A 27829-nucleotide genomic window follows, 5' to 3' on the forward strand; every position below is an offset into this window, starting at 1 on the left:
TATCTTTACATTTCAGTTCACCATGTAGAATTTACACCACTTTTTTTATATATAGTCCCCCCCTCCCCCTCCTCCCACCAATTCAGGGCTTCACAATAATTATGTTTGGGGCAAATGGATTTACAGGCATTTCTGATTAGTCAGGTATGTTCAATTGCTTCCTTAGTGCAAATATAAGAAAGCTTTCTGTGTCTTGATTCTAGGCTTTTGATAGCCTTTGGAGTCTTTTATTAACATTTGACAACATAAGGACAGGAGAACTGTCAATGAAAGTGAAGATAGCCATTATGAGGCTGAGAAATAAGAAAACTCAGAGACATGGGCCTACCAAAATCAACTGTTTGGAACATCATTAAAAGGAAACGATAGCACTGGGGAGCTCAGTAATCGTAAAGGGCCTGGTGGGCTAAGGAAGACCTCTACAATTGATGACTGAAGAATTCTCACCATAATTTAGAAAAACCCCAAAACAGATCAGAAACACTCTTCATGAGGCAGGCGTGGATATGTCCGAGACTAATGTCCACAGAAGACTTTACAAACAGAACTACAGGGGCTACACTGCAAGATGCAAACCACTAGCTAGTCACAAAAACAGGATGGACTGGTTAAGGTTTGCTGAGAAGCACCTAAAATATTCTGCAGAATTCTGGAAAAAGGTCTTGTGTACAGAGGAGACCAAAATTAACTTGTTTCAGAGAAATTGCAAGAGAAAAGTGTGGAGGCCAAGAGGAACTGCCCAAGATCAAATGCACCCCCCCCCCATCCTCTGTGAAACATGGTGGCGGGGATGTTATGGTTTGGGTATGCATGGTGGTATGGTGTATGATATAACTGCTGATAGCAGCAGCAGAATCAATTATGAAGTGTACAGAAGCAGCTAATCTGCTCAAGTTAAAGCAAATGCATCCAAACTCATTGGACGATGCTCCATCCTACAGCAAGGACAATGATCCAAAACAAGGGTTTTTTAAAGCCAAAAACTGAAAAATCATCCAGTTGAACATGCATTTCATATGCTGAAGAGAAACCGGAAAGCAACTAGCCCCCAAAACAAGCAAAAGCTAAAGATGGCTGCAGTACAGGCCTGGCAGAGTATCGCCAGAGAAAATACTGAGCACCTGGTCATGTCTGTGGGTTACAGGCTTCAAGCAGTCATTGCATGCAACGGACATGCAACTAAGTACTAAACAGGACAACTTTCATTTGCTTAACATTAATATGTTCCAAATGTTACACTGCCCTGACATAATGGCTTCCTTGACTTTCACTGGCACAACTCTGGTCTTCATTTTGACAAATGCTAATAAGTGGCTCCAGAGGCAATCAGAAGCCTAGAATCCCAGATCCTGAAAGCTCTCTTATACCTACACTAAAGAAATAATTGAACACACCTGACTAATCAGAAACTGTTTCTCCCAAACACTATGGTGCCCTGAAATGGGGGCTACTGAATAAGCCAAACGGAAATGTATAAAAATGCCAAACTCTGAAGTTGGACTTTAGCAGCTTTCTGATTATTTATGTCTAGAGTCTTGTTTATAACATCCATGTACAAGCAAATAACTTAACCTGCTTCCACTTCTTAAATTGTGGAATTTGTAGGATATGGGCCACAAAAAAAAAAAACTTACATTTTGTTATCTCTTGTTGGTTATCTAGTTATTGGGTAGGAAGTCTGATAATGTACTGAACCACACACAAATTTGGCTAAATAGCTTCCATTATTGGGGAAAATGCAAGTTCTCTGCCATCTCTGCTCTAAAGTTTGGATTATGTCAGTTTCTGTGGGTTGGTATTTCAATCCCTTTGGGTGTAAGCATGATGATGTCTCCTAGAAATAATGAAAACACTTCTGCAGTAGCATACATCTATCGACGTATCCTTCGCAGGAGGAGGCGAGGAGCCAAGTTTAAAGGGTGCATTCCAACTGCTTTCCTTTCCTAGTATGGAAGGTCAAATGAGTAAAAAAATATGATAAATTGACATCTGGAATGACACGTTGTCAACATGGATGCCTTCCAATTTTATTAGTCCTTTGTCTCCATGGTCCTTGGCTGACCCGGAAATCGATCAAGGTATCTCATCTTTGTGGACATTCCAACCCGTTAAATGTTCCTGATGAATTCTTCAGCAAGGAAACATGAGTGCATCCTTTGTGGAAGTAAAGTATTTTTTCAGAACGCGTGATGTACAATGTATAATGATCAACTTGTGGATCCACCTCTCCCCATCTGCCACATCTGTAATTGATGTGGCTTCAAACTGACGCTTGAAAGAGCCAGGACGATCCATTACATTACATTACATTACATTACAATCCAATTGCCTAACAAAAGTTTCCTTGATTCCTTCATCCCTGTGTCCTTTCCTTGGAAGCAAGAAGATAAAATAAGCGATTGGAATGCACCCATATTGAAAACGTGTGGTTCCAGATGTCAATTTCACATATTTTTGACCCGTTTGACCTTCCATATTAGGAAAGGAGGCAAAGAAAGGAAGCAAGAAGGTAAAAAATAAGTGGTTGGAATGCACCCTTTGAATCTGTAGACCGCAAGCTCAAATGGGTCTGTTTGGGACTGGCCCAATAGGTCCAGCCATTCACATATTTCCTAAATTTTGATGCATAATCTTGATGGTACACATGTGCCCTTTAAATAATGCCACAATCTCTCTTCTGTGTTTTGTTGTAAGTTAAGTAAAGTAAGGCTTTATTTACGAGTAGTGCAAACCAGGTGGAAATTACTTTTATAAATTCTTGGAGTTAAGGGGTTTAGAAGCTATCTGGGGTTTGCCATGAGGACAGTTGTGAACCTAGCATGGTTGGCTGATATGTTGTTCACTATCTTGACTCTGGTTAGTTTAGAGTCATTAACATTCTAAGATCGAGGTTGAGGCCTAACAAGGTCAAATCTTCTGCCAACAATAATATTAATTTTGTGCATGGTGTTTTACACCCTCAACATCCTCTTTTGATTGACGTCCAAATAACCCCCTCTTTGGTTAACATCTTCCTTATCTGGGGGCTTGCTGGAAAAGCTGATTGCTTGAAGCTCACAAGGAATTCCATAGTGATATTCAGGACAGGTGGCATTTCTACTATTTCCTCATATAAAGGGCAAACTCACTATAAAAAAAAAACTCAGTCAGTCAATATGCAGCCAAAAAACTGCCAAGCATAAATATAAAACTATAAAGATAGCAACCTAATGGCACCTCTAAAAAATGTATTTATTGGGTTCACACTCCAAAACTCAATGCACATAAGGCAGCCATCTTGGGCACCATTTTATGATAATTTTACACAATTTATCTGGCCCCAGTTCTCAGTGGCAGTCAGTATAATTTCATTGGAAAATAATATATATATATATATATATATATATATATATATATATATATATATATATATCGCCCACTCACTGTCTCCTGTGTCTCCCCTGCGATAAGCATATAATCAAATTTATAAACGAAACTAGCACACAAATGTATCAGATGTAACCTAACTGCCATGACTAATCTATATTGATTCCAGGAAGTGTGCATAATTATTTGGCACTTATTATTAATGCATACATTATCTCTCAACAAACTTGAACTTGAGTTTTTCTAATGTAATTCTCTGAGGCCATTCCATTTACGTGAAGTGTGTTGCAGATATGTAATTCCAATTCCAAAAGTCAAGCCTCTGTAAATTCAATGCACAGATTTCATTCAGTATTATACCTGAGACGTTAGTATACATTTGTCTTTCTGACAGGATATGATTACGTCTTTAGTAAACCTGATTGGCTGGAGCTGAATAGCTACAAGGAGAATATAAGACACTAATTACCATCTGTGGGAGACAGGTGAGCCAAAGCTGCATGTGTATGGACTACCCCACTGAAAATATGATGTCATTACTTGATATCATTGTTTAGATAACCAACCTGGTTATGGTTAGCAGTGCTTGTACTAGCACAAGGGTTGAATAAATGAATCTGAATCTGTAAGGAGCATCAAAGAAAGCTGAAATTCTCTTCTCATAAAACTTAAAATATTACATATTAAAAAGAGGAAATAGAAGTAAGTTCTTAATCAATTAATTAGCTGTAATATTCTACCTGATTTGGACTACAAAGTAGCAAGTGCTATTTATCCCATAGTATTTTCATCACCTTAATGACACGCAAATATGAGGTAGTTCTGATGGTCATACAATTGATCACATTAATTCCAAAAGGCCCTGGTAAACTGTGTTTATGGACTGAAATAAGATACTTAGAGTCAGCCCGATTTGCAGTGGAAACATCGACAGTAACTTGTCAGAATGAATAACCTCTCTTTTACCACGTTCATGAAAAAGTGGTTCTTCTGTGTGAAAATTCTGAATGGTAAAGCTATGGTTTATTGCAAATTCACACACTGACACACAGTAAGGAAGAGATCTGGGCTGGTGATTGCTTTAGTAAAATATACACATTTTTATGAAATATTTATTTCAAGTGTTTATGATATATTGTGATCAAACAATGGTAAAGTAAGAGACACGCTATACACTTGATAACATATCTGCAATAAATAAATTTCATTGTTGCATGAAGGCAGCTTCAACATGTCTTTATATGAACCACGGGGGCAAAACCACACAAGGGAAAAAAATCCAACAAATCAGCATACAGCAAATTCATTCCAGATTCACAAAATATACAGCAAAAACACATTAAATTTACAGGGGAAGCCAAACAAAGACGACAACGGTAAGACATACATACTGTATATTTTCTTTGTCTTTTTTGGAGTTTTTAGTAGCTGACTTTAAAAGCAATAGTGACAAGTGTTTTTTTAACATTTTCATTTAATGATCAGTAACAAAATAGGTTTGTATGCTTACACAAGTTTATTTGTCTGTTTCACTTAAATTCTTTCCATTTGGAAAAATCTGGGTTCTGTAATCAGGTAGAAAAAATGTTTTCATTGGAGGTTTATACTGTCCCCCAGGAAAGACTATTAAAAATAAGCTTTTTTCTCTTCACAGGGAGCTTGGGCAAGTGGGGCGCAGTCCAAAATGTTTTCTAATACATTCTCACCAAAATCCACCCATCACAGTGATCACTCGCACCCCATGTTACCCAAAGACAAAGGTCTCTTCTACTAATGGGAAAATGAGGAATCACAATGGGTGGAGTTACAATATCCTGTCAGTCACTGATTTGTTTAAACCAATAAACATATTTTAATCTTAACAAAAAATAATAAATCATTGGTACAAATCAATGAATTACTGGTAGAATATGGTAGCTCCACCCATTTGTAGTGTTCTGATTGCTAATTCTCCCATTGCTCGACGGTTATGAACAGCTTGTTAAAAACAGCTTTATTTCCTTTTGTGTCTATTGCATCCAACAGTTTATTTGCTGTACCTAACTGGAATTTAATGGAAATTAATCAGGTTATGTTTTGACAAATGGATTTCCAACTTTGGTTTACTTCTTGGAAGGATTCCATAAAAACAGATAAGGGTGTGAGCATTTTTCAAGAGACCAGCAATTTGTATCTTTTAGTATACTGTCTGGACATTATGCACTGAACCCTTCATTACCATTCAACTGTCCAAAACCATTCCTGAAACACACCTTTACTGTAAGGGTGTAGATGTTGTAAACTTCCGTTATACTGTAACAATCCCCCTACTGTAATGTCAGAACATCAAGAACAATGTTAATAAAGTCCTGTCCTGTTTCCCATTCAGCCATACATACACACTGTTTTCTGGCTAAACACATAGTTGAGCATGCCAACTTGTCAGCTTGTCAATTTTCAAAGATAATCTTCAGCAATCACAGAGATTGTGACCTCCTGCTCTGGATGAAAATTGGCTGACATATAATGTGCACTCATAACATCACTGTAATCTTGCAGGAAGCACACTAGTGTTGATATAACAATATAGGAGTCAGGGAGCTGTCTATTGGTGGGATATGGGGAGGTTTATATGGAGGAAAAGTACCATAGGGTGGAGGGCAGAATTTAGTGCACTACAAAGATAAGGCCTCTCTTTGCAAGCAGGGATGGAAATTTCTTCATGGAACTAGATTGATTTTGGGGCCTCATCCCAAATTTCTTTAAAACCACTCTAGCCATGTGTCTACAGCTACACACAAGCTATGGAGATTAAATGAATCATACTGCAACGCAGAAGAAAACAGTATTCAGAACTGGCAGTAATGGAACCATCTATATCATTCTCTCTCGCATTATAGCTATGCCCTATAGGAACAATTGCAAGCTAAGTCCAGTTTACTATTTGTTTCTCGCTACCAATCCCCCTGTACTCTCTCCTGGTGGTAGATGCCGCAGAATGACACAGAGGGGACACATGAGAAAGCCTGTGTAGAGACTCACACAGGAAGGAAGTGTCATCTTCAGGTTCACCTCACACCAACAATGATGTCACTGCATGTCTGAAGACCCTGCAAAGTACACCTGACCTTTTACATGGCCTTGGCCTGACTTCAAAGGCACCCGGGGGACATTCTGAGAAGAATACCCACAATAAAGTGTATGGCTGGCCAAAACATAATTGACCAACTAAACCCATGAACCAGTTATATTAAATTGTAGCTTATTTTGTCATATATAACTAGCATTCTAATGCAGTCAATGAACTGGAAAAACAGCTTCAAGGCTACAGAAGGCTACACCCTATAATCAGCCTCTTATGTACAAACAGCATCCAACACCAAACACACTGAACAAAAGAATAAAAGATACAATATAAGCAAGGCCGAAAGATGTTTACACACATGGTGGGGCTTTGAAGGGGGTTGTGTAAAGACTGTGACATCTGGCTAAGCTTCCTAGTGTTGATGAATGAAAATCAATACTCTGGAAGGGAACAACCAGAGGAATACTTGGGGCATATACTCTTTGAGCATTGACGCAGACTCAGTACAGCAACCAGAGAGTATGCTCTTCTATTCCATCTGTCTGGACACACAAAGCCAGCTAAGATGTGGTACAATGAAATACAGTAGACTCTGCAACTCTCCAGGAACAGGACTAGCCACTCCTATTCAAGAGTCCGGTAAATTTTTGTAAAGTAAGGAACAGAACATCCATCACCACCAGTACTGTCCTCAGACGTGCCTATTTATAAGCATTCATACGATGCATCAAATCATTTCAGCTTGAACGGTTGAGACGGACCTTTCGATTATACTACTGGCTGGGTTAAACTGCATAAGTTGTGGCACTGATGAGAAATTAACATTGCAGAAGACACAACTGGTGCACAACTTATTTCTCACAAAAATCCATAGCCACCTGAAGAGGGTGAGAGAGAGAGAGGGAGAATGGAAAGAAGGGAAAGTACCTCCTGGTGTCATAGGAAAGAAGCATGCTTCAGGAAGCATCCTGAATGCTTCTTGAGGTATATGTAATGGAAATAACTGCCTTCAGCAGCATAGTTGGGTGCATTTCCAGCAATGTTTCTTTTTTCAAATGAATATTTTTCAGAAACAGGACACCCTGTGCATTGATCTTAAATGACAGGTTTCCTGTGCAAGCCATTATTGTAGAATTTTTGCCCCAGAGAAGATGGTCATCTAAAACAACACATTAAGTGTCAAGTCACCTCAACCAAATGAAGCTGTCTACTAAAATCATAAATAAAATAACCAAATAAGGACATAGAAAGGATAAAATACAGGGAAAAGAAAGAGAGAAAGAATGGTAGAAGAAGCTAACAGGAAGATAACATTCTAGACTCAAGGGCCTTGGTAAAAACATTTATCCAAAGAGTCATTCAGGTGAGTAGTCCATCTCATCGTCTGCGACCAGGGCCTCAAAACCCTTTTTGGTTTTGCCTTTGCTTTTGGTTCTCTTGCCCTGTGAGGAGGTTCTGTTGTCGTCCAGCTCGTCGGGTGCAGGAGGTTGCTGGTACTGGTATTGGTACTGGCAACCCCTCTCCTCAGGGGCATTCCAACCCTGGTACTGGCTCCCATCGTCCTGCGGGTATAGGTCTTCGTCCATGGCAAAGCTGTCATCCACACCTGCGTCGTAGCGTTGGTAGGTGCTAGCGTGAGCCTCCTCCTCTTTGGCCGTGATCTCCAGGGTGCTGTTCCACATGCCATAACCAAAGTAGATCAGCAGGCCTGTGGGACACAGACACATATTACATGTACACACTTGTAGTATGTACACACACAGTAAACACAAATACACACGTGCGAAAGGGTGGTGTACAGATATGGTCAAATAACCAAATGCGCTGTTTCAGTCTCCCATACACTGTCCACAACATGCCATGACCGATGTTGTGAGCTTTTGGCTTCTCTGTTACAAACAGCAAATATGTAATAATACTGTAATATAATGATACAATAAACGTGTAGCTGAACCAATGATCTGACTGACATTTTAATTTGATTTAAATTTCTCTTATGTTTTATGATCTTTGATTTGGCAAACGCTCCCACAATCACTCAGTCTGTCTGGGTAGAGTGAGCGTTGAGGAGGAACACTCACTCACCCACAAAGCACCAGACAGCGAATCGGATCCAGGTAATACTGGAGAGCTTGAGCATGAGGTAAATGTTGACGAGCATGGCGGAGGCGGGGACGAAGGGCACGCATGGCGCCATGTATGGCAGCTTCTTGGGGTTCTCGGGCTGCTGCAGGATGATGAAGATCAGGGCGGCCATCAGCGCCACCATGAAGGCCACCAGCAGCACCGCCCACCAGCTGCTCCTGGAGATGTGCTGGGCTCCGAAGATGACGAAGGAGCAGAAGAGCGCAATGAGGACAAAGAGGAGCATGACGCAGGTGGTGACGGTGCGGCCTGTGGCGGCCGTGGGCCGGTCCATCTTGCCGGGCAGGCCCAGGCGGATGCGCAGGGTGTAGTATCGGGGCCCCAGGAGCTTCTTCAGCTTCATGACGTAGACGCTCTCCGACTCATCCGCCTCGATGCCGGAGCCCATCTCCACCGTGCCGTAGTTGGGGTGGCCGGGGGCATAGGCCGACTTGTCTGGCTTTCCGATTAGCATCTCGTTGTCGCCCAGTGAGGGCAGGTTCTTGGCGCCGCAGGTGTTGTTGGGCGGGCCCCCGTACTCCTCGCCCTCGCTGGCAGGGGAGCAGGCGTCCTTCTCGCACTCGGCCAGCACGCCCTCCTTCTTCTTGCCGCCCTCCTCGGTCAGGAAGTCGACGAAGCCGTGGATGTCGCTCTCGGGCTGGTAGCGCAGGAGGAGGACGCAGACGGACACCAGGGTGTAGGCCAGGAGGGTGCCGATAGACATCATCTCGATCAGGTCCCGCAGGCTGACCAGCAAGGCCAGCAGGGATGCCAGGAACCCCGAAACCACACAGGCCACCGCTGGTGTCTCTGTGTACGTGCTCACATGGGCCAGGAATCTGAGAGAAATACGCACACACATAAACAACTACATGCACTCACATACAAATATACATACAGGTACATATGTAGAGAGCCAACTACACCACTACTTTTCCAAGGGCCATAGGGTCTTTCATGATTTTAGTTAATAGTGCCAAAGCATCGCACCTTCTACAGCACAAAGTCACCATCATTGTGCTGGTGCACAGGGATCATAATTGGTCAAAAGCTATAGAGAGATACAGATCAGAGACAAAACCTGGGTATTGGAAAGACTTGTGCTTAACATTCTTCTTCATATTCATTTTCGCAAAATCTCAACTGAGCAGAAGGGGAAATTTCTTTAACTGCGCCAGCATATCCCAAGACGCTCTCTGTCTTTTCCTGGGTGGACGAGGGGCGTGGTCACGGGCTCTCACCTGAAAAGCAGGCCGTCCCCCGCCATGGCGTAGATGATTCGGGGCATGGGGAATAGGGAGCCCAGCAGGCTGACGGTCAGCCCTGCGATGGAGCCAACGGCCACAATGTACTTGGCCGCTTGGAACCCATGCACCACGAACATCTCCATCAGTGGCGCGTCACCATCGATGTCGTTATAGGGAACCATCAGGGTTAGGATAACGCTGACCTGTGGGGCGTTGGTTTGTGATCTGTCTGGTCCATCAAGCAGTACACACCCCCGGCACCTGGAACCCCCCCCCCCCCACCCCAAAACTCCTCAAAACCAATCCCCTTACATCTGATTATTATTATCATGGTTCCCATTCTACTGTAATGCTTTTAATCTTTATGGTTGACTTTTAAATCAGGTTTTAAGGATATATGATTTCAAGAAGACACATATAAATCACATATAAGCATACTTTTTCCCGCAGTTATAGTAAAATTCCCATCATTGTGCCATTGTGAAGATGACATCATCAGGCTGTTCCTGGGGGTATATGTGCAGTTATTGTACCAATGTGAACACACTTGCCAATCCGTGCAGTGAATATGAGCCACCACTAAATTCTGGGGGTGGGTACAAGCCAGGGGATTGATAAACCGTGTTCCTGGTGACATCAAACCAGTGAGCTAACAATAAAAATACAAACATTTTACTTGCAGGAAAAGATTTAAATTTTTAATTGAAGAAATTTTCAATGACCTTTCAAGAACATTGCTGTATCTGACAACTTTTATTTTCTTTTACATCCTTCCAGGAAGAAGGAATTTTTAGGGTCCAGAGGATTATTATTATTATTATTATTATTATTATTATTATTAATCCTCTATTTCCATTAATAAATAACATGTATTGTTTTTAATATGTACAATTATATTACTTATATAAAAAGATAAGATCAATATTTTATTAAAAAAACTCCCACATACATAAAAAAAAATATCTTCTGTTCTGTGGCTGTTTGAAAACCATGCAGCAGCCTGTGTTGAGCGAAATGATGTAGACATATGCACACACAAAGTTATTGTTGTTGTTATTTTTTTTAGCAAATTACTTGGGGAAATGGCTTTGGTGTTACTCTTATAGCAAAAGAGAGAGGGTACCAAATCCAGATTGTGATATGGGGTCAAAGCTTATCCTCTGATGTCTGGGTGGATTAGCATCTTAAAAACACCAGTCACAGGGCAGAGCTATTACCCACAATCCACCCCTCTATGAATCAGTGACAAATAGAGAGGTAAGACATAAACATGGTGCAATTTCCTGAGAAAGGAACCCTAAATGTTCTGCTGCTTTGAGAGCCATTAAACCAGAGGGTCGCTGCACAGAAACTGCCAATTCATTGAGTGGGTCAACTGTACACATTGTACACATACGTAGACATACGTGACAAAATTTGAGAAAAGTGCCATTTTAAATGCACTGGCTAAAAAATCCATTAAAGTTTCAATAGCGCATATTTTAATGCACTTCTTCAAAAATAAAAATTTCCATCATAAGCTTCAACAACATAAATTAAAAAACATGGTTAGATCATTATCATTATCTGCATAAAAATCATTATCTGCAATAAATCAATAAAAATACTCTTTGTAATTGACTGTTTAAATTCAGAGAGTTATTGATGCCACATCGTTATCTCATAAATTTGGGGCTAAAAATAAATGTGTGCCTCTCTCTCCAGTTGCTGCTCAATTGCTGTGTTTCAGTAACAGAGAAACAAAAGGGGTCTTGTATCTGCCAGTCTATCATTTGACTGGTTTGTCTGTTGTTTTTGCAAACAACAGACAAACAGGGTAGGTTTTCATCGCTGTGCCTGCATTTTCTGTCCATACATCTTTCTCTGAACTAGCTCTGTTTCTCACCTGGTTTTCTATAAAATAGGGCTGACGTGACTAAATCTACAGAAGGAATTCTGTTAAAGATGAAGATGACTACAATAGGTCAAAATGAGGACAATGTCTGCACTACCCAATGCACATTGATTTATGCAATGTTTGAAGGCAGTGGAAAGCATTTGCTTAGTGGCAGGAAAGACAGTTACGCTCAAATCAGAGGGTTCAGTTAGAACTGAAACAAGACCAGGTCAAAACCTATTATATGGCTGGACCGGCTGGCCAATGGTGTAACTTCATAACTCGGCCGACCAATGGTGTAACTTCATCACTCACTCAGTCACAGACATTCGCGTTTGTAGGGCTGGCCCTGCTGTTGCGGTCCAGCCAAAAATTGTAAAGTGCTGGTAAACATTGTATACTTTTCCAAAAGTTTTCAATTTTTTACACTGGATGCTGAAATTTTGCAGATTGTGGAAGGCCTTGTGTTGTGAGGGTAAGTAAGTAAAAAAAAAAAATAATAATAATAATTTATACCAGAAACAGGGATGACCTTCTTCTCGTGATTTTTCTCCTTCTTCTTCTCCTAATTATTCTTATTATTATTAATATTATTGTATTATAAAAAAACAATCCACATACACAACTAAATATTTTTCATTGGAAGCAATTACCCAATTACCTCACTCAGCTGTACAACAGCAGCACCTCACCTGGGCCTTGAACCCACAACCTCTTCCTATTCCATTATTTCAAAGCAAAGACAAAATGTTGCAAGAAAGGGAGGAGTGAACAGAAGTAGTGACTAACATGGCATGCGCCTGAGGAGAGTGTGTGCCTGCCTGCGTTCTACTGAAAACACGGATGCGATGAGCTTGGCATGCAAACAGAACTGGGCTTTCTACATTGGTAGAGAATAAGGGTGAGAAAAAGTAAACTAGCAAGAGAAGCTGAGCTCTGAACATGAAATGTGGAGGAGATCTTGGTCATGTCTGGCAGCAGTGGCTGCTGGGTACTCACGGAGACATAAGCCGTCAGGCAGGTCACCAGGGAGGCGGTGATGGCGTAGGGTATGGAAGTGTTGGGACTCTTGGCTTCCTCGCCTGTAGTGGCGATGATGTCAAACCCGATGAAGGCATAGAAGCAGGTGGCAGCACCTTGCATGACCTACAGACGTTGAAAAAGTATAGTAAAAAAGCCGATATGACTACATCATCTAAGGTGGTAAAATTCCAGGAAGTTAGTGCTGATAATATAATCCATGTTTAAGTACCAGTGGTTATAATGGATATGGTCAATCCCTTAATCCGGCCATAATAACATGCAACACTCAGCATTGAGCATTAAAAGACCATCTGATCTGCGTTTATTTTTTGGGAATGTCATGATAGTTATGTGCATCAGTAAGTAACATGGATCTGTTGAGGGTTTCAAATGCCATTCAATGGGCCAACATCCCCAGATAAGGGAACTAATCACACTCCTGCAGGAGAATGGCTGGTGGGGTGACATCACTTCCCATTTGAACAGCCGATGGACTCCCTCACGTAACAGTGCTTACCCCAGACCAGCCATAAGGCAGAAACCTGCCATTGTCCCAATTGGATCCACTGACGAAGAAGAGGCCGGCCACCATCATGAAGACCCACACCACCAGGTTGATGACGTTCAGCACGTTGTTGAACCCCACAGAGTTCTTCACCCCCAGGGCTACGATCACTGTCACCAGGATGGCAATAACCAGGGCCAGGAGGTCCGGGTACGACTCCTCACCCTTCCCTGATAGAAAATGAGAAAATGAAACATGAGGCATGGAACATGGCTAATCAGATAGGAGAGCACACCAGGAACATAGCACGTCACACACACACACATGCACACACTCATATGCACACATATGCTCACAAAAAAACTACACACAGACTGATTCTCTCTCTCTCACAAAAACTACATGCATGTATGCAAGCACAGACATATGGAAAGGCATTTACCTTCTCTGACTTGCAGAGCACATATAGAAACATATTTTACTAGTATATATTTATTTGCTTAGCTGAAGCAATTTAGGTTAAGAGCTCATGGGGGTACAGCATAGTTCAACACCTGGGAATTGAACCTGCAACCTCTGAGTTACTCGTATCTACACTTGGTTGCCATGAAAATATTTGCTGCCTGAGGATAACCCCCCTAGGGAGATGTCTTCCATATTTTAAACCATCCAGGAGAAGGGATCTGTTCTGCATTATTTTGATATATGAAAGAGGTACTGTATTTTTAGATTGAAGGAGTTGCCTTAGTTAACCCTGTTAAGAAAGCCCATGTTTATGACTCCCATTTCATGCATTCCTGTGTATTAATGCACATTATTCTGCTATTTGGGACAAAAATAAGACCCAGCTGTGGAGGGAGGTGCCCTTCTGATTTGATGATTGTTTCGTCCTTTCCAGCAGGAAAAGGAAGCGATGACTTGCTGACACCTGGGGGCAGCAGTCACATGATTTCCCTCACTTTCCCCTTGGGACACACATACACACAAACATACGCACACACATGCACATACACACACACACAAACACACACACACACACACACACACACACCCACACACACACACAGGTGAGCCAAAACATAAAACAAAGCATCCAGAACCCATGAACATGGGCTAGTCTGCTACATGTTAGCTGTAGAATAGTCAGCTTCGCCCATGTGTGAATTGTATTTTAACTGGTGGAAGGTAGTATTTGGCTTATTTGAACAGAAATTACTAAACAAAATCTGTTGGTGAGGGAAGGGGAGCATTTATAGTCTTCATCCAACAACTGATCCAGGACAATCTTACCACCCCTCGGGTAGAAAAATCCAACCATTTTATATCAAAGAGAGAAGCTGGTCCAGTATCAGTAAAAACAACCTCCATCCCCTCAACCAGTCAAAACCTATTTACTACAGCAAATTAGTCATAAAAATGAAATAACACACTGTAAATCAAATTGAATAATCACTCCTCTGGCCTAAGGCTCTCTATGTTCAGCTGTTCAGGTACTGCCAAAGGTTCTGGCTCCAACACCCAGCATCATGCACTGAACAGAAATAGCTTCAAAACAACACATTCACAGCCATGCTGAATATTCACAAAGAGCAGACACTAATGAGCCGGAGCCCAGATCTCTCTCTGAGCAGAGGCTTACAGGCAGCATGCCAAAGCACATCGCTTTCATTTCGGTTTTCTTTCGACCATGCTCGCAACGGAGCCTGAAATTTAAAAAAAGAAAAAGAAAAACTGAATTTCCCAGGAGAGGGATTTTCTTTTTGAGAAAAATGATTTTGGGAAAAAAAAGAAAGACTCATTACTTACTGTGACAAAGCAACATTACCACTTGTAGTCACAGACCTCCCCGAAGACCGGAAAAAAACCATTACTGGGAGGTAGTGCCATTTCCCAGTGCCCGGCATGTCCGTGCACAGACAGTCAAAGCTTTTATTACGGTAAACGAGCAGCATCTGTTTTCCTCTACTGCCAGAAGCCGCCGCCAGCAAGGCCATGCACAGAATGTGCAGGCATTTTGCCCCCTCGCATAGCTTCTGCGTAAACATATGCAGCTGTATTTTGTGTACATTTCCCGCCATCGTCCCACTTCTTTTGATGACTGATTTATTAAAACCAAGTTATGGTGATGCTTGAAATTTGAGCCTCCTCAGCTGTTCTTCCACTACGCCCCCACCCCCCCGCCCCCCCTTTGAACCCAGGCTGTCCCAGACTTAAATACACGCACATACCCTCCCACATATGTGCACTGCATAGGACAAGTAGTGATTCTGTCACAGAAGCAGACCAAGATGCAGTAGTTATAACACATGCATCCAAGTGCAAGAGAACTGTGCTCTTCCTTTATAAAGAGGACATTCAAACAGGACTGTAATGCCATCCAGCTATATATACATACAGCTACATCCTGCCACAACCAGTCCCACAGCAGGTCATAGGTCAGGGGTCACAGGTTACTCCTGCACTCCTGTATAGTGGAGGACATGCAAAATTGAGTTGGGTTGAGGGCTTTCAGGGCTTGGCTCTGTGTTGTGTGCAGAGCAGGCAGAAAGGTTTCTTGGGGGAGACTAACCAATTTTAATCTCCATGACAATGCAGCGTCATCTCCCTGCCCTCCACTCCTTTTATTCAGCTTTTAGTTTCCCCTCATGTTCTCCATTTCTCATGTGCACACCATTTCCCTTTTCTTTCTCTCTTCCTTCTTCTCATCTATTTCTCTCATTCCCTCCAGGGACATTGACATGGCTTCTACCCTTTATGCAGCTGCTACATGTGTTTCCCAGACAAACAGAGAGATGCAGTGAGCTCAAGATTTCCTCAAATGCCATTGCAGCTCAGCAATAATTATGGAGGCAATAAATAATGGTGTCTGTCACCATCATTCCGTTTATTACTTATATTCATTTTTTTTTCATTTTCTTTTGATGTTCAGTGATCACCAAAATGAAATTTGCACTATTGTATTTGTGAGAAAAAAAAAAGAGAAATCTGAACTATGACCCATGGGCCCCTGGATCTCTTCAAGCAGTGATTCAAAATCTTAGACAATTCTGTTCACTGTAGAAAGCATGCTGGACTCTGAATGTTTTTTTCGCATAACTGGTATTGTGTTGCAAAACAAGGGGTGTGTTTTCCAGGATGGATGGGCTAAGGGTCGAATATGACTCATCCCCCATCGCCTCGCAGCTCACAGAGAGCGTCACAGAAGAATTAGTCGTGATTTAAGTGCCTGTGGAATGCACTTTTTCATCACAAGGCCAGGCCAGGAGAAGGCCAGGCTGCTGTCAGGAGAGCAAATACGACAGCATTACAAACATTTAGCAGACAATGCTCTCCAGAGAAACTTACAAAAGGGGAGAACATCAGTGTTAGTCTCAGGAATACAAAACTGTGATATCACCAACAAGTCACAGAAGGCCTATTTACAATCAATACGTGTAAAGTTAGCAAAACAAACAATTTGTCCTGTAAACAAAAGAAAGTGTCGATACGAAGCTCACCTCTCTTTACACCTAACCTTTATACCTATAAAATCACCATCCAAATAAAAAAATCAAAAAGAAAGAAGCAGGATGGTATGAATGGGTTCAGGGGAGCCATGGTGCAATCTGAAAATGTGGGTCTTCAGGGGTGTCACAATAGCTTGAAGTCTGTGGGAACATTTCCTGCAGATGGGCATACAGGCACTTTTTCTAGACAAAATATTTGACAAGGAGAATGATTTTAATAGAGCCAAGTCTTAAAAAGGACAGATTTCTGGGGAGACCATGTGGTGCATTCCCTAGGGCAGCTGACTCAACCTATAAACAATTCCCCTGTGCCACTAGGGGGTCGTTTTTCTGTCACAGCACTTTCTGTACTGTGATATCATCTCTGTCTATAACCCTCAGTCTACTTTCCTCTGTTTGATTCAAGTGAAAGGTCATGACGATGAGGAGGGCAGGAGTGTCCTCTCTCCTTCAACAAAAGATTTAAAAATAGATTCCAGGAGAAGAGATATTGTAATAGAACAGCTGTTCTGAATGAATGTTTGAGCAATTATTCATAGAAAGAAGAATTGTATTTCACTGAGAGATTCTGGGTGTGAATTCATTATTAAAAAGCAGAGATTCTGAGGGAATGCAGCTGGGTATTCCTAGAGAGGCATACCAACGGCTTGTTTGTGCTTGCACCTTGAAATCAACATTCCTTCAGACCTACCAACCCTGGTGAGGTAACTGTGTAATAACTGCTTTAATGTTCAGTACATTTAAATTCCATATTTGAACCCATCTGGGTTTGCATTTTGAATCAGGGGAAGTTTGCAGGATATATAAATTCTTGTTAAGTGTGTCCTGGGGGGAGAAAGTATGAAAACGCCTGCATTAAGTTACATACACTAGTGTTTGCTGTTCAGTGCTGTAAGAAGGCACACTCAAGGGCAATGTTCAGATCCAAGCCCCTACTGGGCATTTACTCGAGGGCGGTGTTTAGATCCAGACCCTGGGGGATCATCTTGTCCCCATTCACTCACCCAGGCCGTTGAGGGTTCCAATGTTGTTGATCATGAAGCGACTGATGGTGTGGTTGGCCAGGGAGTCAAACATGCTGCTGAGTGCACTGGCCCCCGCCGCTGTGCCAATCAGGTACTCCAGGATGAGGTTCCAGCCAATGAAGAAAGCCACAAACTCGCCCACGGTCACGTAGCTATAGGTGTAGGCTGAGCCTGTAGTCTTAGGTACACGCACGCCGAACTCCGCGTAACACACTCCTGCAGGTGGGTGTGTGGGGAGGGGGAGGGGGGGGGGGGGGCGGCAGGGGGGTTCAGGAAGGAAGTGAGACATGTTAAGGCGGTGCTGTCTGTAGGCTTTAGCCTAAATTCATAAAAAACAGTTATTCATTTAAAAACAGCATTTCATCATAGGATAAGATGCTGATTGATAAGAAGAGGTTCAGTGCCTCTTTACAAGTTATTACGTAAATAGGGCAATAGGGCCAAATGGCTGTGGGGCAGATGAACTTCTAAGGTTCTTATATTTTAATAACTGAAATCATTATGGCAATATACTGTATCAAACTTGCTTTTAGTTCTTCCTAAAATCACAAGTTGAACTATAGGCTATGCTATATTTTTGTTATTTTTTCTGTTGCAATAAATGACAGGAGGGGCTCGCTGAACTTGATCCTGGGATTCTACTGTGTAAGCTGGTCTTCCCTCTAGCACATTTTTCAGCAAAAGTTATGGAAAACAGAATATGTAAGGGGCTGCCTGGTGCTTTGGGGGGAGGTATATGCTTCTCTGTATGCTTCTCCAAGACCTTCTGAACCGGCATTGTAGTAATGAGTCCAATCATTTGATATTGGTAGAAAAACAGAGAATGTAAAAAAAGAACCAATATTTCTGCATCTCTAAGATTTTTTCTTTAACGTTTCCACGTTTTAACTGTATTTAGGGTTTTCACAATACCATTCACATTGTCTTTGTTTTCTTCAGGCAGGTGGCAGTTTCAGTAAATAGGTGTCCACACTTTCTGCGCTTCAATAGGAGTCTTCTCCAGTTACCTCTGTCTGTTAATCAGTCAATATAGCTAATATAACCTCTGTTCAGGAGTAGCCACAGACAATTTCACTCCAATTACTTGAGAGCAGATGCCATTGATTAGCAATTGTTAGAGAACCCATGTTATACATTTAAACATAATGTGGCCTTAGACAGGGGTTCATTGTTAATGGCTGATTCACACTAGATATCAATTACCCCTGTGGAATGACATTACGGCTGGAGAGCATGCCAGCACACACAGAGGGAGATGGTTTGGGCAGCTCTGATTGGCTCTGCAGGTGAGCCTGCAGTACCTCTACAGTATCATGCTGATTATCAAGTACAGAGTTCGACTGAATTTCTATGATTTTGGGTAATGCTTTACATAAAAGCTCCTATTTCTAATGACTGAATTATCTTAATTTACTGCAGTGTCACTGAAGTAGAAACACCCACTCGTTACAAACAACAGCCTCTATTACACTACGTTACTAGCATGTTACAGAAATGGGCTTTCATGACATACATTGGTGTTAAAACAACAGGAAATGCAAAATAAGCAGGTTAATAATGTGCCACTGTTGCCATTAGAGTCTTCCAAATGCTTCAAATGAACTGGTTCATATGACACGTTGTCTGCCCAAGTTGGACATTGTTGTTGCTCGTTCATTTTCAAAAGTAGCTAAACTTGAAGGAGGGGAAAGAAACTGTCCGTCATAGAGAGCGGTGTGTTTTTATTTACGTGTGATTGGAATGAGCCTTGTGTGTTTTTATAATTGTGACACAGTCATACAAATGTGCATAATGGCGAACACACCCAGTTCATATTCAAAGGTGTTCATGTGAGCGATGTAGTTGCAGTAAGCTTCTTCTTCTCATTCTTCTTCTTCTTCTTCTGAGGTTTACTTCTGGTTGGCAAACAACCTTTGAGAATTTGCAGACCACCTGAAACCCTGCCCTTTGCACACCAGGCCAAAGTGGACGTGGACTTTTTACAGTTACAAATTTTGGACACAGACCCCCCCCTAACCAAACGTTGCTCTCCGACGTTCTGAACAGCAGTCTGATTGAACCATGTAGAAGCCTTAAGACTGAACCGTTTCTTGGGTAATTCGTGGGACTTTAATATAAAGCATTCCAAATTTTATAAGCAAAACCAGGTACAGTTAAGGCAATGATCTGTTTCTTTTGGCAGCAAAAGTCAGTTCACCAGAATGGAATAAACAGGTCTCCTAAACCTGGGATGAGTACGGATATAATGCCCCTATGTGGCTTGCTGACATGTTCATCCACAAAATACACAGGTAGAATGACAATTGCTGCTTCAATAACTGATGTCATCAGCTGACATCAATAACTAGCAATAATAGAAATAGCTAACTCGTAACTAGTTTATTAGGACTAATAATTATTCCAAAGGAACTGAACCACCGCCCCACGCCCCCACCCCAAAACATAAAATAATAATAATAATAATATTATTATTATTATTATTATTATTATTAATAATAATAATAATAATAATAAATAAATAAATAAATCAAGGAAATACATTAGCCCATCTAAGGCCTTCCTGTCGATTTAATAAAAGGATACTTTGAGGTAGAAGCAATCTAAACCCTTGTGTTAGGAAACAAAGAGCCTGGTGCACTGAGAGATGGTTATCAGCCTACATCTGGCCTGAAGGAACGTACATTTTAAATAGTGTTTATGCAGCTGTGGACAAACTACTGCCTCCACTGAGTAAGTCTCTGTTGCAGGGGTGCTATGTGAATGGGTCCAGTGTGGGGGCAGGTTATTGTTTTAGCTAAGCTCTATGACACTGGATTCAACTACTTAACTAATACTAGTCTTCAATCAAGACCTTGATAAGTAGATTCATGTGTCAGTGCTGGGCTAGACAAAAATCTTCACCCACACTGGTTCTTTTCAGATAACATTGGACACCCCTGGTCTATAAATAACATTTGTACAGGCACCGAGCCTCTGCAGAATCTAGAGACAAAATCTTTATCATCTTTAAAGTGCCTCTACATTGTCTCTATAGACACTGTGTTGACAGCTCCTTCATGATCCCAAACCTGTGTACCATTTCAGGATCACTTCCTTCTTTAGTGAGGCACCAATAATATCAATGCGCTACAAAATCCAGCATTCTAAAGCAGTTAAAACAGCAACATTATTCTTTCGATTTTTAATTGTTGTTACGTCCCCTCCCTTTTTCAGTGTCCAATTTCGCACTAGAGGGTATGCACATGACGTCACAGTAGGTGGAAGTCACTGCGGTTACACCCACTGAGTGGCAGAAAGACTACTGAGTGATAGCGTTAGCGTTCAGCTTGAATGCCGTGAAAACACATCTAAAATGGGAAAGAGCTGTTGTGCGATTGACTGTACAAATAGATTCAACAAGAAATCAGAGCTATCTTTTTTTACAGACTGCGGAAAGCTAAAGAAAAGAGAAGCAAATGGATCGCTGCAATTCGCAGAAACAATTGGAATCCAACCACCAAAACGTGGATTTGCGGTTGTCATTTTGTGTCAGGTATGTTGGATTTTTGGGTAAAATCATACCTTAAATTATGTAGGCTACTGTATTGACAACTCATCAATTAAATATTTAGCATCTTTAATATTCTGTGTAACTGTAAAGTTTTTGTCAGCATTTATTTAAAAAAACATTCATGATGATGAGCCTTGTGTTCTACAAACAAAGGGGGGATGGTTAGATAGTATTAGCTAGCCAAGCATATAAATTATTAAGGTATGATTTTACCCAAAAATCCAACATACCTGACACAAAATAACAAACGCAAATACACGTTTCAGTGCCTGGATTCGAGTTGTTTCTGCGAATTGCAGCGATGCATCGCTTCTCTTTTCTTTAGCTTTCGGCAGTCTGTAAAAAGATAGCTCCGATTTCTTGTTGAATGTCCATGGACTACTGGTTCTTTGGTAAGTTGTAAGGATCACTGTCGAGGCCAACTGCCTATAATTTAAGCAGATAATCGTTTGTTTTACTCCCGGTTTTGCAGTTTTCCATACTAAAGGCAGCCATGTGGCAGCATTTTTTGCCACCAGTCCCGACTGAGGGGGCTTATTCCGGTGGGAAAGTGACGTCAATGCATACCCTCTATAGATGGAAACACTGAATTACGGTTCTAGTTACTTCATTTAGGGATGCCAACCATCCCGCAAAATACGGAATCGTCCCTTATTTGGACAGTAGAATAGGCGTTTCGTATTTAACTCATGGCTACGGGACGCATTTTCATCTGTATCTTTGTGAACGATTCTGTTTGTAGTAACCGTTGTTTTGAATACAATTCAATAGTTAGCTAGCTAGCTAGCCAGCATAACAAGCATGCTGAGACCATTCTGACCTAAAACCAATAATTTTAATATTGGCTAGGTGACAAGTGATGGCGAACCTATCATAAAGCTAGCTGGCATTCAAAACCCGTTTCAGGGGGTCTTAGAAAGACATTACGTCTACACTGCACGCACACCATTTAAAAAGCAAGACAGAGCTAGGGAGATTCATTTGATTGAGTTATGGTTTCATGCAGTTTTCTTAAATAATGTATGGCAAAATGACCAAAATTGGTGCTAATTGTATGGTATAAATCAAGAAGGAACTATTTTTTCTTGATAGAATCGTTGGTTTCATAGAATTAACGACTAGAGGTTTTTGCTTAACAACGGTGCAAATAGTAAAACTACCATTATTTTCCAATAATGGGACAGCCCGTCGTGGTTTATTCCTTTCATATAATACAGTGGTAAGAATATATGGTAGCAGTTGTACAGTAATGATAAACTGTAATGTAGAGAGGTTGTGCACTAATGTACATGCATAATGAGAACTGATAAGGAGAGGTAGGATGTAAACAGCTAGCTAACGTTAGCACCCACTGGCGCCAAACTTTGTTTTTCTTAATTTGTTTAAGAATTGTAACTTAATTATCAACTGCAGCCATTTCCTCTTCTCTTTCTCATTGCAAGGAAAGCAGTAAAATTACAACTGAATAGTTTTTTTGGACTCAGATCTTTTCAAACATCAAGGGACACAGCACTGCGGCATGTTGAAAAGACGAAAGCCTCAGCCAACGCAATACCCAGAAACAGTATTATCGGAAGGTTGATACGTCACGGCTTAACAAGCGGATAGTCTCTAAAATGTCTCTGTGGAGGTCCATAGAGACAGTGTGTCTAAAGAAACAGCATGGACAGTCTCTAAAGTGTCTCTGCAGGGCCTCTAGAGTCTCTCTTGAACAGAAGTGACTCATGCACATCTCTCCAGATGGTGTATATAACGTTCCTTTAAGGTGGTTGACACATGATCTGAGCTTTGCCAGAAGGCACCACACAGCGGTCATGAGCTCTCCTCCTTTCACCAGGCAGAGAGGTAGCGAGTGTCACTTTTTCCAGCAATGGAAACCCAACCCCGCCTGTGAGACTCGGATCAGGTTTGAGATCGAAAGCCACACAGAGGGAGACCTACTGATATATTGAAGAGAGATGCAGCCACCCAGTGGCACTGCAGCTATGGGCCTGTGTTCAGTGGTATTCTCACACCTGTAATGAATATGAATCTATAGTTGGAATTGCATTGTAGCAAATATACAGGAAGCACTAAAAACTAGCTGGTTGCAAAATACTGTAACTGTGGGTTTAGCGGACTGGGAGGCAAACTACAACGTACAGTATTATTCTTGTTGCAACACCGCGTCCAGGTTGCAAGGTTAACAATGTTTCAAAAAGGTTGTGAGAATGTTGCGTGAGCATTGTAAGTGCTAGTAAGCAAACAGGAAGCCCTTCTTTGGAAGGAAGAAGTGGAAACGGCGGTAGGGGTTGGTAGGGGAATCACCTGAGAGAATAGAGGCCACCGCTGCAATGATGAAGGACATGATAACCCCGGGGCCAGCCATCTCCTTGGCGACGAGCCCGGAAACCACGTACATGCCAGTGCCAACGCAGCTGCCCACGCCTAGGGACACCAGGTCCACCGTGGTCAGAACCCGTGCCAGCTTGGTGCCATGTGGGCCAGTCCCACCCCCGCCTCCATCCAGCATGGACTCAACAGGCTTGGTCCGCAGGATGCGAGAGTGGAAGGCGTACCATGTCGACTGCCACTGGACCCGACGGGGGTCCAGTTTGGCAAAGACTGCGCTCATCTTGGGAGGGGCTACCCTAGAGTCACAAGGCTAAATCCTGGGTAGGGGCAGAGAAGGGGAAGGTAGGCAACCTTAGGCAGGTGGAAGAGGGGATGCTTTGTCTCTCTGTGTTAGGCAAGGCCTTGGTGGGGTTGGGGGAGGGAGGAACCCACTACCCAATGTTGTGACTGAAGGCTGGATGGGAGTGGCACTCACTCTCCTTCTCTCCCTCCCTCTCTCTCTTGCTCTCTCTAGCCCTCACTCTCTCGCTCTATTTTTCTTCACTCCTCACAGACAGTCCATGACAGCTTCTGTCCTCATCTCAGTAGAGGTTTGGTGGCTCAAGGATGCTAGTCCTGCAACCAGAAAAAAAACAGAATGAGAAAAGATTAGTGGGGTGGCAGAGTGGTTGCACTGATTAATAAGTTGAGCCTGTAGCCTAAAGCCCGCAGATACAATCCCTAGAAGGGACATTGCTGTTATACGATTGAGTAAGGCATGAAACCTGAATGGCTTCAGTTAATATCGGCTTCACGCAAAAAAATTTGCAAGCTGCTGTCAGCTAATCGAACAAATATTGCCAAATGACCTGCTCCTGTGTGTTCTGTGCTAATTGGGCCATGGTTTGAGAAACGCCTGGACTGTCGATTCAAGATAGTAAAAAATAAGACTTAGACTCTCTGCAGGCACACAGGAGCAACAGGAATGAATTGAGCTTCAGGAACTTGCTTTTCTAGCCAAAACATACTGGGAATTGGCTCCAATTGTACGCAAAGCTTGGAAGAGGCAGGTCTGGTAGTGGTGTTATTATCACAGTTGTGGTTAGAGAGAGAGAGAGAGAGAAAGAGAGAGAGAGAGCTGCAGTTCATGCTGCATCCAGGAGACAAGTTCCCTGAGACAGGAACACTAACTGTGGATAAATTCACTGCTATTTAGGGGAACTAATTATGAGAGCTCGGAACCCCTACCCCCAGTGCTTCTTCTCTGCCTTTCCCAGGGCCAGATTCAGAGGATTCTATGAAATTGGAAGGCGATTTGAGTTGGGACCAATTTAGTGGCCAATCTGTTCAGTGTCACATGAATTCACCTGTTTTAGAGATGCTGACAAACTTCAATATATTTACAGAAGCAGACATTTTTTCATTTTGTTAACCAATAGATATTGGTGTATTATTACACGGTCACACATTTGTTTTGTTTTCTTTCATTTTATTTTTCCTTCTTGTCTATTATAATTCATAGAGTACTTCTTTAGTAGTATTAAGATGATTAATTTATTACCTGACATTATTATTAAGAATGATTGATATATGTTTTCATTTAAAACTGAAATATAAGTTCACAGTAAGTGTTCACATTATGATGAAGTCCTTGGAAGACTTGCACACGTCCTTAAGCATTTTTGGCTAAGTCAAAGTCATTTTCTGAGCAGATATTCAGGCCTGCCATATATACCTGCTGACCGCTGATACAGTTTTTCAGTCCTTATTTTGTTTCTATTTGACCATCATGATGAAAGGGCATGCTTCTGGCTTTCCCTGTGGAAGGCTTGCATGTTGAAAAGAGGGACAAATTGATTATTCAATACTGAAGCTGCAAGCCACTTTGGAAAAGGTGTTTATCACCCTATACTTTGAACATTTTGAATGTACAAAAGCGCATTATATGCTTCCAGTTATTTTCAGATGAGCTTTAATCTGGATCCGGGTGGCCACTTTGTAGAACTATTTTGCAAAATCACAGCAGGCTTTGACACTTGCAATGTAACTTCAGCAAGTCCATACAAAGGTTCTGCCATATACACTCACATAAAGACAAGATTGTGGAGTACAAAAACTGAAAAGCAGACTGTCATCAATTGAAAAAACAGAGACATTAAACATTTAATAATAGCAACACTAGTTTTTTTTTAATTTATTTTAAAAGAGACTGAGGATTTGCTACAATTGGTGTGAAGTGGAGGCTGGCAAAAACCTAATTGTGAGTGAAATATTAGACAAATAAAGAGGACCATAAAACTAATCATTTGATAGTTTCAGGAAGAAACTATCAAATGATTAGTCCTGCATAGCAGGAATGGACCAATTTCTCAAATGAAAGACCCCATGAAAGTGACTCATCATTATCATCACTACCCTACTGTTGCAGTAGTGAACATATCAGAATGTGTCAAGAAAGCATCTTTGAAGAGCAATAGTCCCAAAAATTAGTTATTTTTCCCATGGGATTGAAATATGTGAGGAGAAACAGTGAAACCACAACATGGTTCCAAATAAATTTAAGCATCACAATAATCACTTAAGCATCAGTTAAGAATAGTAATTCGAAAAAAAAAAACTTTGTCATCAGAGTTGCTCTTACACAGGTGTGGGGTTGCCATGGCATCCGGCCTCTCATTAGACGACAAAGATAAAAAATGAAAGGATTTTGAAGTAGTGTTACTGGGGAGGAGAGTGGGTGGCATTTGAGCTCCAATAAAAAACACTGTGGAGCCATGCTCTGGGAAAAACATGCATGACAGGCTTTCATTTTCAACAAGCTTCTGCTTTCGGAAGAGGTCCACTGAAGGAGGCAAACTGCCAGACACAGGCAAAGCTAAAAGCTCCAACATCACTACATCCTGCTAACAGCAGACTGATGCTGAAAAGGAGGAGTCATTCAGGCTTGAACAGGAAAATCACAAGTATTGAAGTGTCCGTGCATGTACTGATTTTTGTTTGGGTTTCACATCTCCTGTTTCTTTTTGACCTTTTCTCTCCTCCTTTCTCTTTGCTCCTCCATTTCCTCTACGCTTACTCACTTCCCACAACGGCTTTCTTTCCTCTACTTAATCATACCAGCCTCTCACCGACACAAATGTAATCACAGAGAAAGAGAGAGAGTGTTGAGAGACATATAATGCACAGTGTGCAGAGATAGTGTCTGGAGAAAGAGGAAAGGGAAAAGGTAGAGAGACCATACAGGAACAAGAGGAAATGAGAGAGAGTATGACAGAAAGGGAGAAAGAGAGAGAGAGCCCACAGACCCAGAAACAAGGGCCTCTCTTTCTGTCCTGTAAACTGTCACTTCCCCAGGTTCTGTAAGTGTCAACACCAGATTCTACACAGCACAGTTCTGTTAAATCTGGAGACAAAGCCCCAGTTTGAAGAGAGGTGTGGTTCTCCTGTCAGAGTGGCCTCTAAACCAGGAACATTTTCTTCTGCAAACAGGAAGTGCTATCATTGCTTTGCTGTTCCATCCATCTGATCATTACCTGACTCTATAGCATGCATGTAGAACAATAGCAAAGCAGCTGTTTCTTTATTGAGGTTTTGTCCCTTTTCATACGCACAGGGGGTCGGGGAGGGAGTAACTGTACAAACAAAGCTGAAGGAAAAAAGAGAAAAGAATAGGCTTGAACAAAGGAGAAGAGAGGAACAACAAAAACCTAGAAAATATGAGTGTACATTTGGGCGGGACTGGGTATGACAGGTGGACAATTTCTTAGACATAGAAACACTACTGTGTCCCTCTTGGTCGTCAGAGAGTTATGGGAATGGGGATGTTGTGTCATTGTGGGTTGGGTTTTGATGGATGCCTGATCAGACTTGTTGTGACCTCAATCGTCCTCTGTCATCCTGATATATTTCCAGGAAGCTGGATATTTTCAGTCGCCCTATAAGACTGGGGTGATACAGCCTCAGCATCAGGATCATTCCACACCTCTACTTGACTACGTATGTATTCAAGCCTTCATGATTGCACACCATTTGCACCCAAACAACAGTGGTATTGTGAACCTATGGCCATTGTGTGGAGTATTGTCCCTTTACTTTTGTATGTCAGGGTTCATTAAGATGCTGAAAGAAAATCTACCAGCAACAAGTTAAATCACTTGCAGTGGCAGTAATGCTATTCTAGTGTCCAGCATTAATAATGATGAAAGAAAGCAACAAATCTTGAAGGAGGAA

General features: G+C 41.7%; 1 protein-coding gene across 1 annotated transcript in view; it reads right to left on the bottom strand.

The window, feature by feature from the left end:
- Positions 1 to 4442: 4442 nt before the first annotated feature.
- Positions 4443 to 27829, bottom strand: part of LOC118224695 (probable cationic amino acid transporter) — a 36437-nt gene continuing 13050 nt past the window's right edge. The window contains exons 2-8 of the mRNA XM_035412315.1: positions 23594 to 24235; positions 17716 to 17952; positions 13218 to 13435; positions 12677 to 12823; positions 9796 to 10004; positions 8516 to 9393; positions 4443 to 8138 (exon numbers count right to left, since the gene is read on the bottom strand). Of these exons, the coding sequence (XP_035268206.1) occupies positions 7786 to 8138; positions 8516 to 9393; positions 9796 to 10004; positions 12677 to 12823; positions 13218 to 13435; positions 17716 to 17952; positions 23594 to 23900 (2349 nt within the window). The 5' untranslated portion in view covers positions 23901 to 24235 and the 3' untranslated portion in view covers positions 4443 to 7785. The remainder of the gene's footprint in view (positions 8139 to 8515; positions 9394 to 9795; positions 10005 to 12676; positions 12824 to 13217; positions 13436 to 17715; positions 17953 to 23593; positions 24236 to 27829) is intronic.

The sequence above is a fragment of the Anguilla anguilla genome, chromosome 4 (assembly GCF_013347855.1).
Source record: "Anguilla anguilla isolate fAngAng1 chromosome 4, fAngAng1.pri, whole genome shotgun sequence".
Lineage (NCBI taxonomy): Eukaryota > Metazoa > Chordata > Actinopteri > Anguilliformes > Anguillidae > Anguilla > Anguilla anguilla.